Here is a 19,765-nt window from a genome sequence, read left to right as displayed (position 1 = left end):
ACTGCACACTGCGCTGTTGGTTTTCTGGTATCCTTCCCTCTCTCTGTGGAGAAGTACTTAGACCTCATTCAGATCTTTCCCAATGCTTGATGTGTGATAATTAAACTCGATATTACTGGATTAAAAGTACTACCTATAAGTTTTATTTCCTTTCTGACTAGAAACTGATGTGGGCCTCTGCTCATGCTCCTGATACACCAATGATAAACTTTGACTATTACCACTGTATGAAAGGTGGAAAGGTGGAGAAGCTGCACTTGTTGCTAAAACCTCAGCTGCAGGAACACTTGGAGCAATTTGGCTTCTTCAGCAGTGGTGAGCATGTACGTCTTTGGTGAGTCTTCGGGTTTTCTCATTTTACTTCTATACTGCAGATGACATTATGAGACTGCATCATTCATATGAAATTACAATTATTCTTTTCTGCTTAGCTTACACAGTCCATTTAGTCAGGTTAGCTAAAAGAACCATGCTCTCAAAGCCTGCATTAATACAACAATATGTAATAGAAATTGATTAATACAGGGATAAAAGGCTTATTGTAATTTAATAGCTTAAGAAATTTAGCATCAGGGTGAAACATCCACTTCCAAAAAATGTTTGACACAGAGGCTTGATGGAGTACTCCACTAGAATTTGTGCTGGTTTAGATTGATGAGTTGGGATGAAAGTCTTCACTCTGATAGCTGTAAGGATTCTAAATATTAGGAGCTTTGGAAGGCTGAATCCAGTTTCCAGTGGGATCAGGCTATAATGCAAATTCTTTTGCAATTTGATGAAATTGCAATATTACTCAGGCCATAAGGAAGGCCGCTGTGAGAAATTGAAAAAATTCACATTAAAACGATTATGAGCTTCATGTTAAAGCAGCATGTCATGCTGGAAAAGAATGAATGTTCACCGTTAAAGCACTTTACTGAGGAAAAGAGAGATCCCTAATTCTGCATCTTTTTATGCCCTGGCAATCCTCGACGTGCTTAATGCCAGCAAAATTCTTTAAGTGATCCATTTTCCACCACTAAGGTCCTCACCCCATTGAGCACAGCAGTTTCCGCATCTCACATCATAATGTCAAGATGCAAATTTGTTCAAACACCTCATTGTGTTGTTGGCATAATGCGATTCTGACAATACATTGCTGCGCCGTAGCTTTTGAGAGTGTGCACTAAATTGAACCTGGAGTGACCTGAATTGGGTCTTTTAAGATGTACATCCTACAATTAAATATTTTCTACTTTAAATTTGGGTATCATTTACCTTTTAAATAAATTAGTGTGCAAATATAGAGACTTCCCACTGTACACATCTCGGGTTTTTTAGTTTGTGCACTCAATTAGAGCAACCAATGTAGCTTTAGAGTAGAAAAATTTGGACCTGTCATTGACTTTTCTAAAATTAAAAAAGTGAACAAGTTTTAAATCTGGTAGTCAAATAGGTCTGAGGAAGGCCAATTGTAGGCAGGTTCAGGCATTCGTCTTGACTTGGCACTATATTGCCATTCCTTCACTACCGTTGAAACTTGGAACTCCCTTCCTAACAGCACTGTGGGTGTGCTTACACCACATGGACTGCAGCAGTTCAAGAAGGCGGCTCATCACCACTTTCTCAAGGGTAATTAGGGATGGGCAGTTAATGCTGGCCTTGCCAGTGACGCCCACATCCCATGAGTGAATAAGAAAACTTGTCCAATATGGCTCTTAATTTTCTACCAGATTGTTGTTTCTAAAAGCTTCCCCACCACTGACATTAAACTGATTGGTCTGCAAAAACCAGGTTTATCCTGCTCCCCTTTTTTGAACAAGGGTACAACATTTGCAATCCTTCAGTCCTTAAGCAGTACCTCGGTATCTGAGAATGATTAGATGATTATGGCCAGTACTTCTGCAACCTGTACCCTTGCCTCCCTCAGCATCTTAGGATGTATCATGTACAGACTAGGTGACTTATCCACTAGCCAGTGCTTCTGCTTTATCTATTTTTATCTGATTCAGTATCCCGATAACCTCCTTGTTTAACAAAGTTTTGGCAAAGCCATCTTCTTTGCTAAACGCTGATGCAGAGTATTCATTTAGTACTCAGTCATGCCTTCTGCCTCCACCAATAGATCTTCATTTTGGTCCCTAATTGGCTCCACTGCTCCTCTGACAATCCTTTTGCTCTTAATATGCCTGTGGAAGACCTTTAGATTCCCTTTCATGTTAGCTGCCAATCTATTCTCATCTGCCCCTTTGTGTCCCTCACCGCCCCCCCCACCACCCATTTTCTTTTTCTCTCCTCTGTACTTTTTCTATTCTCTCTTGTATTGTCTCATTGGCATCTCTCATACAGCCTCTTTTTCTGCTTCATCGCACTGTTTAATTCCTTTGTCACCCAGGGAGCTCTGGTTTTGGTTGCCCTCCCTTTCCCCCTTGAGGTAATGTACCAAACTGTACCTGAAGGGAAGAGGCAAAAGTCTGCCCACCCCTTGCCCCCAAAGAATGTTCTGTATCCACTCAATGATGTCCCCTACGCTGCCACCATGGAGGCAACATACCAAATGGGCCTCACATTTCCTTCATTGTTCATTGACATTTCTGAATCCCGGTCTTTGACTCAAATTTACTTGGACTGGACCCCTCCTCAATTCACTGAAATTAGCCCTCGTCCAGTTAAGTGTTTGTATTCTAGATTTCTGTTTGTCCTTCTCCATAACTAATATAAAACTTATGATCACTGTTGCCGAAATGCTTCCCACTGTGACATTCGCCACTTGACCCACTTTATTTCCCAGCATTAGATCCAGCAATGCCACTTTCCTCATGGGGCAGGAAGCATGCTGAACAAGAAAGTTCTCCCATATACACTTCAAAAATTCCTCTCCCTCTCTGCCCTGATATAATCACAGCCCCATTCAGTAATGGGGTAGTTAGTCTTCTATTATCACTAGTTCATGCACCTCTCAGTAATTTCCCTGAAAAACTGTGCCTTTATCTTCTCCTCACTATTTGGTGACCTATAAAATATACGATCTAGCATAATAGCTCCTTGTTTGTTTCGTAACTCCAACCAAGTTAACTGTCTTTTACCCCCTCAAGGACATTCTTTCTAGCACTGTAATATTTTCTTTAATCAAACCTGCTACTCCCTCCTTTTTTTCCTTCCCTATCTTTCGTGAATACCTTATACTCAGAAATATTAATAATCCAGTCCTCTCCTTTTTTGAGTCAGGTATCAGTTATCGCCACTACACCATATTCCACGTGGCTAGTTGTGCCTGTAGCTCATCAACCTTATTAACCATTCTTCATGCATTTACACACATGCACTCCAAACCTAACTTAGATCTCTTCGTATTTTCTGTGATCCTAGCTAATTCTATATTATTTCTGTTTCTCTCAGTGCCCTGTGCACCTTATTTCGACTTTTTAATACTACATTTTGGTGCTCAACCTCCTGTTGAATTATTTTAAGGTTGCGTTTGCTGACAACGCAACCACTAGGTGGCGCAGTACTAGCACATGCACAAATACAGCCTCTGCCACTGAAATATCACTGTCTGTGATGTTCAGGCAGCTGCCAGGATTAAAGTTGATGCTGCTCAATTTATCACAGGAAAACAACCTCAACCCGAAAATCCCCTCAAAGGTTGCCATCGCTGCCTCCGTCCCACCCCCAACAGTCCCCCGCTCCCTCTTGCCATTGCTTCATTTGTAGCATTTCTTGGATGTCTCCTGCTTAACTGTTGGGATTTTTTTGGATAAAGACAGAAGATCTCTAGTATGATACTGCCATTGAAATTTGGATATAAAGCGACTTTCTATGGGACGGTAAAGTCAACATTTACACTGAAGTAAACCTTTCAGGACTGCGATGAGGAGAAATTTCTTCACCCAGAGAGTGGTGAGCCTTGTGGAATTTGCTACCACAGAAAGCCGTTGAGGCCAAAACATTGTATGTTTTGGGTCTAAAGGGATCAAGGGGTATGGGGCGAAAGCGGGAACAGGTTACTGACTTGGATGATCAGCCATGATCATAATGAATGGCGGAGCAGGCTGAAAGGGCCGAATGGCCTACTCCTGCTCCTATTGTCTATGTTTTTATGTAATTCAACTATGGCAGAACACTACCCAAACATTTTTTTCAACATTCTTACTAATACTGAGACACTGGATGGGCTAAAAATTGATAAAGAGGAGTTATTTGATAGGCTGGTTGTACTTAAAGTTGGTTAATCAGTCACCAGAACTGGATGAGGTACTTCCTTCAGCATCCTTGAAAATAAGGGTGGAAATTGCGGAGGCTCTAGCTGTAATCTTCCAATCCTCCTTGGATACAGGCGTGGTGCCAGAGGACTGGAGATTTGCAAATGTTGTCCAAGGAAGGGTGTAAGGATGAGCTGAGCAACTACAGGCCAGTTAGTTTAACCTTAGTGGCGGGAAAGTTTTTAGAAATGATAATTGGGGACAAAATTAACAATCACTTGGACAAATGTGGATTAATTAAGGAAAGCCAGCTGGATTTGTTAAAGGCATTTCATATTTAACTGACCTGCTTGAGTTTTTTGATGAGGTAACAATTTCAGATAGTTCATTCCAGATCACTATAACTCATTGCATAAAACCGATTCTTTTTTCTCCTCTGGTTCTTTTGCCAATTATCTTAAATATGTTCGTTTTGGTTACCAACCCACTTGCCAGTGGAGTCGGTTTCACCTTATTTACTCTTATCAAATATCCTCATAGTTTTAAGCACCTCTTAACCTGCTTTGCTGACTTTGGACCGCAGTCAGCTGGGATTAGATCTGGTTCAATTCCACACTGAGCAATGTCGTTGCCAATTGATTCATCAAAGGAAGGGAGGTATTTATTAAACTTTAACAGATAAGCCTATTTAGTTTATACCAATGCATCTGAAAATTGATAGGCAAGTTTCCTTTAAATTTGTATTTACATCACATAGCTGAGGGCAGATTGCCTGAAGGATCAGGATAATGCCATGGCACATTTAGCATCCCTATTTGCACAGGGTAGGTAAACAAAACAATGACATCATGCTACGTGATGGTTTAATAAGAAGACAATATCACTCAAAGAAATGTTTCCATAAAAGAAAATGTGTGTACGGTTGGCACAATGTTACAGCTGTCTAATTTTGTTTTTATTCATTCATGGGATGTAGGAGTCACTGGCAAGGCCAGCATTTACTGCCCATCCCTAGTTAGGTAGCGATACAGTATTGAGCTCCTTAGGTTGGAAACGATTTTCATTTTTAAATTTACTTTCAAAACATGCCTGTTAGTGTCCTTGCACCCAAAATTTCCAGCTTAATTTTTGGAGCCTCTTCAAAGGCCCACAAATGAATGCAATTAGCGGAAACTCCCAATTCTGTTTAATTCACCTTGGGGACATTGCCGGTTTTGTGTGTGAGGCCTGCTTCTAGTGCAATGCTTTTAAAAGTAGTGTAAAAGTTTGTGGAAACTCAATTTGCGCTGAGCACAATTTGCGCTTAAAACCCCTTGATCTTTTTCAGCAGTTACACTGATACTGGGCATTCACACCTAAAGAAAAGCCCAATTGAGTAGAAACTGCAGGCCTTTTTCTGTTTCTAACCTAACCTTTAGGTGGAGACAGTGGCATAGAGGTAATATCAATCTAGAGGTGCAGGCTAATGCCACGGGGACACGGGTTCAAATCCCACCATGGCAGATGGTGGAATTTAAATTCAATTAATTAATAAAAATCTGGAATTGAAAGCTAGTCTCAGTAATGGTGCTGCGAAACTATCATCGATTGTCGTAAAACCCATTTGGTTCACTAATGTCCTTTAGGGAAGGAAATCTGCCGTCCTTACCTGGTCTGGCCGACATGTTACTCCAGACCCACAGCAATGTGATTAACTCTTAATTGCCCTCTGAAATGGCCTAGTGAGCCATTCAGTTGTCACAGTTGTCAAGGCCAATTAGGGATGGGCAGCAAATGCCTGCCTTGCCAGTGACACCCACATCCTCTGAAAGAATAAAAAAAACCTGGCCAATTATTTGATGTCAAGACAGATATAAGAAACATTTGTTGCATTCATTCTGTCACTCAGTTATATCCCTTATAACTGTAACAACTAAGACTATAGTTGATGCACACTTCTGTGTCAGCAGTACAATAATCAACAAAGCTTCCAAATCTCCAGACACAGTATCAAGAATCTTCAGAGAAGTACACTTTTGCTGAAAATTCATTGCTACCATAAATTACAATACCACTGACAATTGATTGTTTCTGCATATGATCCTTAGCAACATGACTCCGTCTTCTGGTGTTAGAGGGATATCAGAGTTTGCAGCCTCAAGACGGAACAACTTTCTACCTATTCTACAGAAAGTAATACTCAAACTTCTAGCATTAACTATATATATTCTTTTAAGTTTTCAGACTGGAACGCTCAGAACAAACTGCCTTGATTGTCTGGATCGGACCAACAGTGTCCAGTCTTACGTGGCATTGGAGGTAATCATTTTAGTTATTGAAGAAAATTGATGGAGGGAGAGTTTGAATGTGATATTAGTTTATTGTTACAGGGATTGCCTTATTAAAATATAACATTATAGGAACATGAGTAGAGGAATAGGCCACTCTTGAGTCTGTTCTGCCATTCAGTTCGATCATGGTTGATCTGTATTTGAATTCCATCTGCCCGTCTTGGTTCCATAACCCATAATACCTTTGCCTAACAAAAATCTATCAATGTCATTTTTTAACTTTTAAATTTTCAATTGACCTAGCCTCAACAGCTTTTTGGGGAGAGAGTTCCAGATTCCACTTCCTTTTGTGTGAATTATTGCTTCCTGACATCACCCCTGAGCAGTCCATCTCTAAATGTAAGGTTATACCCCATATTCTGGATTCCCCCACCAGAGGAAATAGTTTCTCTCTATCTACCCTAACAATTTCTTTCATCATCTTAAAAGTGTCAATTAGAGCACTCCTTAATCTTCTAGACGCCAGGGAACACAAACCTAATCTATGCAACCTGTCCTCATAATTTAGCACTTTTCGGCCTGGTATCATTCTGGTGAATCTGCACTGCATTCCCTCCAAGGCCAATATATTCTTCTTGAACTGCAGTGCCCAGAACTGAACACAATATTCCAGATGCAGTCTAACCAGAGCTTTATTTTAACTTTAGCAATACTGCCACCCCTTTGTACTCTAGCCCCTTGAAATGAGGGTCAACATTTCATTTGCCTTTTAAATTATTTTTTGTAGCTGTCCAAATATATATCCAGATAGGCAGCCTGGACAGCTCTAAGCAACATCCAAGACAAAGAAGGATACTGATAAATGTTGGACTCTTTGGAGCTGCATGCTGATAGGACCTCCATTGATGGCTAACTGTCTGTCTGATAGTGTAGAGACCAAGTGGTTACACTGGACCAGGTAGTACCCATTTTTCACCTTTAGGCACAAGCCCAAGTCCTCATTCACTAACAGTCCCACACACTGAGCCTATCTTCTTACAACCACCATCACATTGTCCTCTTTCACTAAACACTGATTGTTTATTCCCTCACTTGTAAAAGCTGACATCAAATGAAAATCCAAAACAAAATTTAGCAAATCAATAATCTCAAACTGACGACAACATTAATATGTTGTCTGTTCCTCATGCTCTTATATTTATCCTGGTGCTGTTATGAGATGCTTCTCCAGTGGCTGGAGTTTGTGAGCTGAAAGGCTTTGAAACTTTCATTAAGGAAACTGCAGATAGCCTTGGAGGATGGCTTCGGGTTGTTCTGTGCTGGCTGGCTGACAGGCACCAATAAAGGTGCAAGCTGAATGACGGATGTGGAAGTAGATATGCTGTCATTCTGACAGAGGACAGCAGGTTGCTCTTCCATGGAACCAGTCCCATTCTCATGGGGTGGCACCTCAGCACTCCTAGTGCTCTATTCAAGAATAGAATGTTGGAGTGCTGTGATGCCCTGGAAGCTCCTTTCAACAATGGCACTCAGAGCTAAGCTGGCAGCTATCTGAGCGTTCAGGCAGCATTCTGTGCTGCAGTGGAACCTGCTTTATTTGTCATGAGATACTCCATCATGGTGGGTTCCACAGCTGACCACTTGTTCCACATTGGAAAGGATGGGCTACAAGCTCTGCACAAAGCTCTGTGATAGATTGTAGGTGGTGTTCATGCTCCATGATATTGTGCACAAAGCTCTTCAACAAGCTTCCCAGTGCACCAAGCAGTTCTTGGCGTATACCCATTTGGCTATAAATTACGCTGAGTGTCAGTATCTGTGCTGGTGGCTGTGAGAGGGATGTCAAATGATGGCACATCTTCATTATCACCATCACCATCTTCCTGCAGTAGCTGAGGGACTTCCACATCCTGGAGAACTGAAATCAAAACATGGCAAGGGTTAGGTTGTGGTTTGGGGAGAGCAGAGAGGAAGTAGTATATGATGACACAATCTGCATACTGTCATGCAGTGTGTGTGAGCTGAGGGAGAAGAGAGAAGGAAGATTAGATCTGAAGAACCCGAGAAGTGTGAGGTAATGCATTTGGGGAGTGCAAACAAAGCAAGGGAATACAAAATAAACGGGAGGATATTGCGAGGGGTAAAAGAAGTGAGAGACCTTGGAGTGCATGCCCACAGATCCCTGAAGGTGGCAGGACAGGTAGATAAAGTGGTGAAGAAGGCATATGGAATGCTTTCCTTTATTGGCCGAGGTGTAGAATACAAAAGCAGGGATGTAATGCTGGAACTGTATAAAACGCTGGTTAGGCCACAGCTGGAGTATTGCGTACAGTTCTGGTCACCACATTACAGGAAGGACATCATTTCTCTGGAGAGAGTACAGAGGAGATTTAAAAGAATGTTGCCAGGGCTTGAAAATTGCAGCCATGAGGAAAGATTGGATTGACTAGGGTTGTTTTCCTTAGAAAAGAGGAGGCTGAGGGGTGACTTAATTGAGGTGTACAAAATTATAAGGGGCCTAGATAGAGGATGCAGAAAGGACCTGTTTCCCCTAGCAGACAGGTCAATTACCAGAGAGCACAGATTTAAGGTGATCGGTAGAAGGATTAGAGGGGACCTGAGGAAAAACTCTTTCACCCAGAGGGTGGTAGGTGTCTGGAATTCACTGCCCAGATCGGTGGTGGAGGCAGAAACCCTCAACTCATTTAAAAGGTACCTGAACCTGCAACTGAAGTGCTGTAAGCTGAAAGGCTACGGACTAGGTGCTGGAAGGTGGGATTAGATTGGGTGGCTAGTTTTTTCAGCTGGCGCAGACACGATGGGTTGAATGACCGCTTTCTGTGCTGTAACTTTTCTATGGTTTCAATGGAACCCCTGCTCGGTATGGCCTCCAGTGGCCACAGCATCCACTCTGCTCTTTCCCATTATGGACAGCACCGTCTCCTCAATGGAAGAATGGATGTGCTGCCATGCTGCTCCTCCACCAGTGGCTGTCTGTTCTTTTTGTTATGCACCACCTTCTTCTGCAAGAAAGATGGAAGTGTATTAGTGAGAATGTTGAAAAAAAATTGTTTGGATAGTGTTCTGCCATAGCTGAATTACATAGAAACATAGAAAATAGGAGCAGGAGTAGGCCATTCGGCCCTTTGAGCCTGCTCCGCCATTCATTATGATCATGGCTGACCATCCAACTCAGTAACCTGTTCCCGCTTTCGCCCCATACCCCTTGAACCCTTTAGACCCAAAACATACAATGTTTTGGCCTCAACTGCTTTCTGTGGTAGCAAATTCCACAGGCTCACCACTCTCTGGGTGAAGAAGTTTCTCCTCATCGCAGTCCTGAAAGGTTTACTTCAGTGTAAATGTTGACTTTACCGTCCCATAGAAAGTTGCTTTATATTCCAAATTTCAATAGTAGTATCATACTCGAGATCTTCTGTCTTTGTCCAAAAAAATCTGAACAGTTGAGCAGGAGACATCCAAGAAATGCTACAAATGAAGCAATGGCAAGAGGGAGCGGGAGACTGTTGGGGGTGGGACGGAGGCAGTGATGGCAACCTTGGAGGGGATTTTCGGGTTGAGGTTATTTTCCTGTGATAAATTGAGCAGCATCAACTTTAATCTTGGCAGCTGCATGAACATCACAGACAGTGACATTTCAGTGGAAGAGGCTGTATTTGTGCATGTGCTAGTACTGCACCACCTAGTGGTTGCGTTGTCAGCAAACGCAACCTTAAAATAATTCAACAGGAGGTTGAGCACCAAAATGTAGTATTAAAAAGTCGAAATAAGGTGCACAGGGCACTGAGAGAAGCAGAAATAGAAAATAGGAGCAGGAGTAGGCTATTCGGCCCTTCGAGCCTGCTCCGCCATTCATTATAATCATGGCTGATTATCCAACTCAGTAACCTGTTCCTGCTTTTGCCCCATATCCTTTGATCCCTTTAGACCCAAGAGCTATATCTAACTCCTTCTTGAAAACATACAATGTTTTGGCCTCAACTGCTTTCTGTGGTAGCAAATACCACAGGCTCACCACTCCCTGGGTGAAGAAATTTCTCCTCATCGCAGTCCTGAAAAGTTTACCCTGTATCCTTAGACTATGACCCCTGGTTCTGGACTCCCCCACCATCAGGAACATCCTTCCTGCATCTACCCTGTCAAGTCCTGTTAGAATTTTATAGATTTCTAATGAGATCCCCCCTCACTCTTCTGAACTCCTGCGAATATAATCCTAACCGACTCAATCTCTTCTCATACGTCAGTCCTGCCATCCCAGGAATCAGTCTGGTAAACCTTCGCTGCACTCCCATTATAGCAAGAACATCCTTCCTCAGATAAGGAGACCAAAACTGCACATAATATTCCAGGTGTGGCCTCACCAAGGCCCTGTATAATTGCAGCAAGACATACCTGCTCTTGTACTCGAATCCTCTCGCTATGAAGGCCAACATACCATTTGCCTTTTTTACCACCTGTTGGACCTGCATGCTTACCTTCAGCGACTGGTGTACGAAAACACCCAGGTCTCACTGCATATTCCTGTCTCTCAGTTTATAGCCATTCAGATAATAATTTGCCTTCCTATGTTTGCTACCAAAGTTGATAACCTCACATTTATCCACATTATACTGCATCTTCCTCACAATTCATCCTCCCACTCAGTTTTGTGTCATCTGCAAATTTGGAGATATTACATTTAGTTCCCTCATCTAAATCATTAATATATATTGTGAATAGCTGGGGTCCTAGCACCGATCCCTGCGGTACCCCACTAGTCACAGCCTACCATTCGGAAAAAAACCCATTTATCCCTACTCTTTGTTTCCTGTCTGCAACCAATTTTCTATCCATCGCAATAAACTACCCCCAATCCCATGCGCTTTACCAACCAATCTGTAGGAACTGTTCCAGGGTCTATAGAATCTTGGAAGATGACCACCAATGCATCCACTATTTCTAGGGCCACTTCCTTAAGTACTCTGGGATGCATACCATCAGGCCCTGGGGATTTATTAGCCTTCAATCCCATCAATTTCCTCAACACCATTTCTCTACTAATACTGATTTCTTCAGTTCTTCCCTCTCTCTCTCTAAGCCGTGTTCCCCAACATTTCTGGTATGATATTTGTGTCCTCCTTTGTGAAGACAGAACCAAAGTGTGCATTTAGTTGGTCAGCCATTTCATTGCTCCCCATAATAAATTCCCCTGTTTCTGACTGTAAGGGACCTACATTTGACTTCACCAATCTTTTTCTCTTCACATAACTATAGAAACTTTTACAGTCAGTTTTTATGTTCCCCGCAAGCTTGCTCTCGTACTCTGTTTTCCCCTTCTTTATCAATCCCTTGGTCCTCCTTTGCTGAATTCTAAACTGCTCCCAATCCTCAGCTCTGTTGTTTTTTCTGGCAAATTTATATGCCTCTTCCTTGGATCTAATGTTATCTCTATTTTCCCTTGTAAGCCATGGTTTGGCTACCTTTCCCCTTTTACTTTTGCGCCAGACAGGGATAAACAATAGTTGCCAAGTGTGCGTGTGAGGTCTGAGTTGTTAGTGGGAAGGTTGTAATAATGCTAAGCTTGTGAGGGTGAGATTAAGGCTATTAAAGGAACTGTGCTATTCTGATTGTCACAAATTGTAGGTTGGTGGGGAGATGGGAGGGCTGTGGATGGTGCATGCAGCTGCTATGAGAAGCCAGTTGAAGTTCTTACTTTCATAACACTTGTCAGATCATTGATCTTCTTCCTGCACTGCTTCCATGTCCAAGGAGCCATGCTCCTCGCATTCACCTCATCGGCAACTTCCTCTCGTTGTGCGTCGGCTGCCTGGCAAGTGCCCAGCCCCTTAGGGGTTACAGAAGGGCCATCCTACATTCTACTTCCTTCACCAAGACCTCGAGTGCAGCAGCAACAAATCTTTGTGCATGCTCTCTGCCAGCTTCTACCATGTAACCTCACAGATAATTTGCTTTCAATTTGCAGCCACAAACCACTTCCCCTTTAAGAGGTGCTGGCTGCCTTTAAGTAGCATCGTGTACATTCCCAATATCGGGTCTGTTACTCATGCGTGCAGTCATTGAACAGCAAAGTAGCGCTGGGTAAACGCATTGATCATGTAAATTAGCAGATAGCATGGATTTTACATGCTACCCCCATTGCAATCAACGAACGCAAATTGATTGTGGACCCTGATCCGTGCGCCCCTTCTTCTGCAGTAATCAATTTCATCCCACTGAAATTGTCAATTTCTGTGAATCTTGTGAAATAGCATTAAATTTAGAATTTCTTAGAAGATATTGTCTGTGCATCTGTATTTTATATGTAGCCACACTCCAACCTGCTAGTGGCTCAGAGCAGTAGGACATAAGTTTGCGTCCAGTTTTCCACTCACCGTGGTAATGCAATGAATTTCCCTACAGTGACAGGACAAAAATGGTCATATGAGTCATCACTTGTTGCCTCCTACCAAACTTAAAAGCAGCATTGGCAGACAACTGTATTCTCAGCTGGGAAATAGTTTGTGTTCTGTGGTGACTAAGAAAATAAAGATATCAAAAATGAGGACCATAAATATAATTTCAGCTAACATTCTTAAAACAAAGCTGTTGATGCTGTTTCATTACTTTGGAGTCATGTTCTTATCTCTTCATAGGTTTTGTACAGCCAGCTAGAGAGTCTGGGAATGGCCATTAAGAAGACTGTAGTGGAGCGTTTTGTGGAGTTTTACAAGACAATGTGGTCATTGAATGGGCATAATTTAAGCAAGATCTTTACAGGAAGTCGTGCACGAGAGGGAAAAATGAAGGTAATATAAATGGAGTGCATTTTAAGTACAGATCTTTTTTTAATTAGTGTATGTGTGCAATATGGTTTCTTTTAGCCATTACAGAGAAATTTACTTCTAAAACCCCATTATTTAGGCTCCCCATCAATTGGTAAAGTGAGCCAGAATGATGTAAGCCAGAGAGACCAAATATGTTTTAAGTCCCGTGGCTGGTCAATGCAGACTTAGCTTGGGAAGACATTAGCAATACTATAGTTGATTTCATTCTAGCCTGGGCTAGGAAAAAGAAACATTTAAGAAAAATTAGCCAGGGCTCCTGCTGCTGCCCATTATCCAGTGAGTCTTGCTGGTGAGAATAGAATTGGGCTGCCCCTATGGCTGAGTAAGCAACTGACATTTGTTGTTCTACACTTCCACATGAAGAATGTCCACTCCAGTAAGGTCATGAGTACAGCTAGCAAAAACTGAATCATAGGGTAGGGGATGGACTAGGGGATGATCTTACTGGACTAGTAATCCAGAGTAAAGGCTGGCTACCCGACCCAAACCCAACGGGACCCGATGACATGTGTCGGGTTTGGGTCGCACTTCCGGGTCTGGCATTTGGGCTCGGGACGGGTTGGGCCGGGCCGGACACGCTCTATCACAACCTCAGGTAAGTGGCTCCAATGTTAATTTACTTTTTGGGCTTGAAAAGTGGTTTTGTTACAGTTATTTTAAGCTTGTGCAGTTAAGCAACAAAGTGAAAAACGGAAGGTAGGTTAATTGATGCTCTGGTCAGGTCGAGCGCAGGAAAAAACTGGAAGGACTCTGGTTGAGCTTGGGGTCGGATGTGGTTATGTCGGGCTTGGGTCGGGTTTCATTTGCAGACGGGAACCGACCTTTAATCCAGAGACCTGGATTAATGCTGTAGAGACATGAGTTCAGTTCAAATTAATGACAAAAATTCAACTAATGAATAAATCTGGAATAAAATGCCAGTCTCATGAATAATAATCATGAAACTACTGGATTGTTATAAAAAAGCCATCTGGTTCACTAACGTCCTTCAGGGGAGGAAATCTGCCGTCCTTATCCGGTCTGGCCTACACGTGACTCCAGACCTATAGCAATGTGGTTGACTCTAAACTTTCCTCTGAAATGGCCTATCAAGCCATTCAGTTGTATCAAACTGCTACAGAAAAGTCAAATAAGCATAAAAGCGGATGGATCACCCAGAATCGACCTAGGCGCTGAAGTGACAAAGCACACCCTACCCAGTCGACACTGCGAAGTCTTCCTCACCAACATCTGGGGACTTGTGCCAAAATTGGGAGAGCTGTCCCACAGACTAGTCATAATCGCCGACATAGTCATACTCACCGAATCATACCTTACACCAATGTCCCAGACTACTCATCACCATTCCTGGGTATGTCCTGTCCGAGTGATTTTGAGGCAAGGACCTTTCCAATATTGGAGGAAATTTCTGCTCAACCGGTACTGGGTGTCGGACAAGCAGGGTGACAAGTCAGAGATAAAAACAGAAAGTGCTGGAAATACTCAGCAGGTCAGGCAGCATCTGTGGAGAGAGAAGCAGAGTTAATGTTTCAGGTCTGTGACCTTTCATCAGAACTGGCAAAGGTTAGAAAAGAATTAGGTTTTAAGCAAGTGAAAGGGAGTGGGGGTGGGGGGGTTGGGTTAGTGGGGAAGGGAACAAAAGGGAAGGTGTGTGATAGGGCAGAGGGCAAGAGAGATTAAATAACAAAGTTGCCTTGAGATAAAGGCAAAGGGAGTTTTAATGTTTGTGATGAAAGACAAAGCATTAGTCTAGAGAGAGTGTTAATGGCACAGGGAAAATGCTGGCGAGACCTCAGGCCAGTAAGTCAACTTGGCTGCTTTAGCCCTTCTGACACACCATTCCCACCCAGTGACAGGTTGAAATTGGCCCAATGTAGTTTATTTGGAACGTTCATGGGTATGGTGCTCAATGTGTCAAGTTGGTAGTAACTGGAGGCACAGTGGCGCAGTGGTTAGCACCACAGCCTCACAGCTCCAGTGACCTGGGTTCAGTTCTGGGTACTGCCTGTGCGGCGTTTGCAAGTTCTCCCTGTGACTGCGTGGGTTTCCGCCGGGTGCTCCGGTTTCCTCCCACAGCCAAAGACTTGCAGGTTGATAGGTAAATTGGCCATTGTAAATTGCCCCTAGTGTAGATAGGAGGTAGGAGAATTGAGGGAAGGTGGGGATGTGGCAGGGAATATGGGATTAATGTAGGATTAGTATAAATGGGTGGGCTGAAGGGCCTGTTTCAGTGCTGTATCTCTCTATGGAGCAAATATTAACCTTTTTGTCCCAATCTCTTCAAATCATTCTGGAACACAGGAACATCCCAGTCACTATATTTTCGGGAAAAATGAATATTTCCACACCATGATATCACCAAAAACTTTTTTCTCCATCCACCAACTTGCACTCATTGGCCAACTAAAAATGTCATGGCAAAAGGGTAATATACATTGCAGCTTAGTGTGCAGAGAAGAATACATCTATGTTACCTGGCAGCTCAATGATCTAGCAGAGATTATGGCCTCGATATTAGCTCCCCCTCCCCATCTAACATGTGGGAGATGGTCAGGCTGGTTGTTAAAATGTGAAAATCGCCCAACATGTTCCCAAACCCGACACTGATGTCACCAGGCAATTTTCATGATAACCGTCTGTGGGTCCTGCTATGGGGAGGTGGGGAAGTGATAAATGTATTTAAATTGGGATCTTATGCTTAGTAAGGGCCCCAAATTGATTTCAGGTATTGCAGCATGGGTTTCCCCTGGGTTGGTAAGGTCACCAGGGAAACAGAGGCATGATTGGGCAGATGTTTATTTTGGTGCTTAACTTTCTATATGAAAGCTCTGCAGTCATAGGTGTTTCCTCAGTTCATTGTAGGCTATAGTTTGGTTACAGTATTTGGCTACAGATAGTGATTTTTAGACTCTGGGGTCGGCAAGGAGGATTATGTACGTTGCCATTATTGCAGTGCAGGAAGCGAAGCACCAGTAACAGCATTGAGCAGCAGGTGGGCAGTAGAGAATGCAGTGGCAGAGAACCTGGAGGAGTCCAACGTGATTGTAAATGGGATGATGATGCAGGACTTTTCAGCTCTGCAATCCACCATGGAGCATGTGGCAAGCTCTATGGCAACTGTAGCTGGCCACTCACAGGTCACTGCTGACAGTCATCATATTCTGCATACAGACTTAGAAGGCAGCTGTGCAGACTCTGGCTGCAAGTGTCTCGACCTGTCTTGACGAGATGTAAACAGACTAGGCTGGGCTTCCGAGGCATCACTGATTTCCTCAACACTGTTCTCTCATGGACAGACAGGACTGACGCCAACTGCCAACACAAATGGATTATTTTCCAGGGCAAGATATGTAACGTTTCTCTGTGATGAAGACAGTCAATAGAGTGAGTATTGTGGTTTGCATTTCTGGTAGGCTTCCGACAGGTGTAGAGTGCTACAGATTGCATGCATGTGGCAATCGGTACATTACCTGATCAGTCAGGAGTATTTCTGAACCACAAGCACTTCCGGTCCATCAATATTCAATTCCTCTGCAATCTTAAAAAGAATTCCATGCAGGTCTGTGCTTGATTTCCTGGGAGCTTCCGTGAAGCCAAACTGCTTCAGCCAAATATTTCCACAATGTTTGTGCCTGACAGGATGACTACTTGGGGATAGGGGATACCCCTTCAATCCTGACTTACGAAACATCTGAGGAACCCCTCCATTCATCCACAGGAGCAATGCCAGCCATATCGCCATGATGCAGGAATGCTGAAGTTAAGGTTCAGATGGCTTGACGGGTCAGGATGTTCTGTATAGCATTTGGGGATCAGTGTTGCATGCTGTGTCCTTCAAAACATTGTGCAGACACGTCTGGAGGTTCAGAATGTTGAAGACGTCATGACTCCCCATTGGATGAGTAGAACAATGATAATGGAGATGATGGGGACCCAGATGCATGGCCATCAGATCATATTGGCGCCTGTGATGCAAGGGATGCTTTAATAGCACATAGTTCGGTTGGACCAGTGTCAACTACACCAACGATACCCCCTCGCACAAACAATCATGTAACCCTCAATGAATTTGTCCAATATCTCACAGCTTGAGATTCAAATCATCTCTTCATCTTCCACACCCATTAAGTTGAAATCTGGCTGTGAAATCTGCATTCAGCCATAGAACACAAGGGAGTGGTCTTGTTTTTCTATTTGCTTATGGGATGTGAAGTCACTGGCAAGGCCACCATTTGTTGCCCATCCGTTATTGTCCTTGAGAAGGTGGTGGTGAGCTCTCTGCCATTGTTGACAGTGTACCTGTCAGCCATGCTGATAGCTCAGTCAGTCCCTGCTGTACCTCCAGCATTCTCTTTTTCAGTGCTTGCCCCAGTGGTAATGCATCTCTGACCTGATCAGCAGAGCTTGGAGAAGTGGTGGCCTCCAGTGCATAATCTCATCAGTTGTCCTTTCCACCATCTTCTGCTCTTGCTCACTTGTGCTGTGAGATTAACCAAGTGTTGTCCCATCTACCTGTTTATGTGGACCAGCTTAGCTGCTGGTATCTATGTCGGTGCCTGCGATACATGTTTTATGTAATGGTGCACCCTCTGAAGTTATCAGCTCCTCTGAGGAGTCTTTGTTCTCTTCCATCAGAGGCTCTTGATCTTTATGAGGAGAGAAGAAAGGGATAGTACTTTTTTTTTTATTCATTCATGGGATGTAGGCATCACTGGCCAGGCCAGCATTTATTGCCCTACCCTCATTGCCCTTGAGAAAAGGTGGTGGTGAGCTGCCTTCTTGAACTGCTGCAGTCCATTTGGAGTAGGTATACCTACAGTGCTGTGAGGAAGGAAGTTCCAGGATTTTGACCCAGCGACAGTGAAGGAACGGTGATACAGTTCCAAGTCAGGATGGTGTGTGACTTGGAGGGGAACTTGCAGGTGGTGGGATTCCCATGTATTTGCTGCCCTTGTCCTTCTAGTTGGTAGAGGTCACGGGTTTGGAAGGTGCTGTCTAAAGAGCCTTGGTGCATTGCTGCAGTGCATCTTGTAGATTGCACACTGCTGCCACTGTGTGTCGGTGGTGGAGGGAGTGAATGTTTGTAGATGAGGTGCCAATCAAGCGGGCTGCTTTGTCCTGGATGGTGTCGAGCTTCTTGAGTGCTGTTGGAGCTGCACCCATCCAGGCAAGTGGAGAGTATTCCATCACACTCCTGACTTGTGCCTTGTAGATGGTGGACAGGCTTTGGGGAGTCAGGAGGTGAGATACTCTGCTCAGGATTCCTAGCCTCTGACCTACTCTTGTAGCCACGGTATTCATATGGCTACTCCAGTTCAGTTTCTTGGTAGCCCCTAGGATGTTGATAGTGGGGGATTCAAAGAACAAAGAACAGTACAGCACAGGAACAGGCCATTCGGCCCTCCACGCCTGCGCCGATCTTGATGCCTGCCTAAACTAAAACCTTCTGCACTTCCGGGGTCCGTATCCCTCTATTCCCATCCTATTCATATTTTTGATTAGAGATACAGCACTGAAACAGGCCCTTCGGCCCACCGAGTCTGTGCCGAACATCAACCACCCATTTATACTAATCCTACACTAATCCCATATTCCTACCAAACATCCCCACCTGTCCCTATATTTCCCTACCACCTACCTATACTAGTGACAATTTATAATGGCCAATTTACCTATCAACCTGCAAGTCATTTGGCTTGTGGGAGGAAACCGGAGAAAACCCACGCAGACACAGGGAGAACTTGCAAACTCCACACAGGCAGTACCCGGAATCGAACCCGGGTCCCTGGAGCTGTGAGGCTGCGGTGCTAACCACTGCGCCACTGTGCCGCCCTCACATATTTGTCAAGATGCCTCTTAAACGTCTCTATGGTACCTGCTTCCACCACCTCCCCCGGCAACAAGTTCCAGGCACTCACCACCCTCTGTGTAAAGAACTTGCCTCACACATTCCCTCTAAACTTTGCCCCTCTCACCTTAAACCTGTGTCCCCTAGTAACTGACTCTTCCACCCTGGGAAAAAGCTTCTGACTATCCACTCTGTCCATGCCGCTTATAACTTAGTAAACTTCTATCATGTCGCCCCTCCACCTCCGTCGTTCCAGTGAAAACAATCCGAGGTTATCCAACCTCTCCTCATAGCTATGGTATACCATAGCTATGGTAATGCCGTTGAATGTCAAAGGGAGATGGTTAGATTCTCTCTTGTTGGAGATGGTCATTGCCTGGCACTTGTGTGGCACGAATGTTACTTGCCACTTATCAGCGCAAGCATGGATATTGTCCAGGTCTTGCTGCATTTCTACACGGACTGCTTCAGTATCTGAGGAGTCACGAATGGTGCTGAACATTGTGCAATCATCAGCGAACATTCCCACCTCTGACCTTATGATTGAAGGAAGGTCATTGATGAAGCAGCTGAAGATGGTTGGGCCTAGGACACTACCCTGAGGAACTCCTGCAGTGATGT

The 19,765-nt window shown here is 43.8% G+C and overlaps 1 protein-coding gene across 1 annotated transcript in view; it reads left to right on the top strand.

Moving 5' to 3' along the window:
* LOC137376366 (synaptojanin-2-like) overlaps nucleotides 1–19,765 on the top strand; it is a 217,607-nt gene that overhangs the window by 121,666 nt on the left and 76,176 nt on the right. The window contains 3 exon segments of the mRNA XM_068044775.1: nucleotides 162–334; nucleotides 6,398–6,479; nucleotides 13,105–13,257. Of these exon segments, the coding sequence (XP_067900876.1) occupies nucleotides 162–334; nucleotides 6,398–6,479; nucleotides 13,105–13,257 (408 nt within the window).

Source organism: Heterodontus francisci, chromosome 13 (assembly GCF_036365525.1).
Source record: "Heterodontus francisci isolate sHetFra1 chromosome 13, sHetFra1.hap1, whole genome shotgun sequence".
NCBI lineage: Eukaryota > Metazoa > Chordata > Chondrichthyes > Heterodontiformes > Heterodontidae > Heterodontus > Heterodontus francisci.
This window is presented reverse-complemented; position numbering and strand designations above follow the sequence as displayed.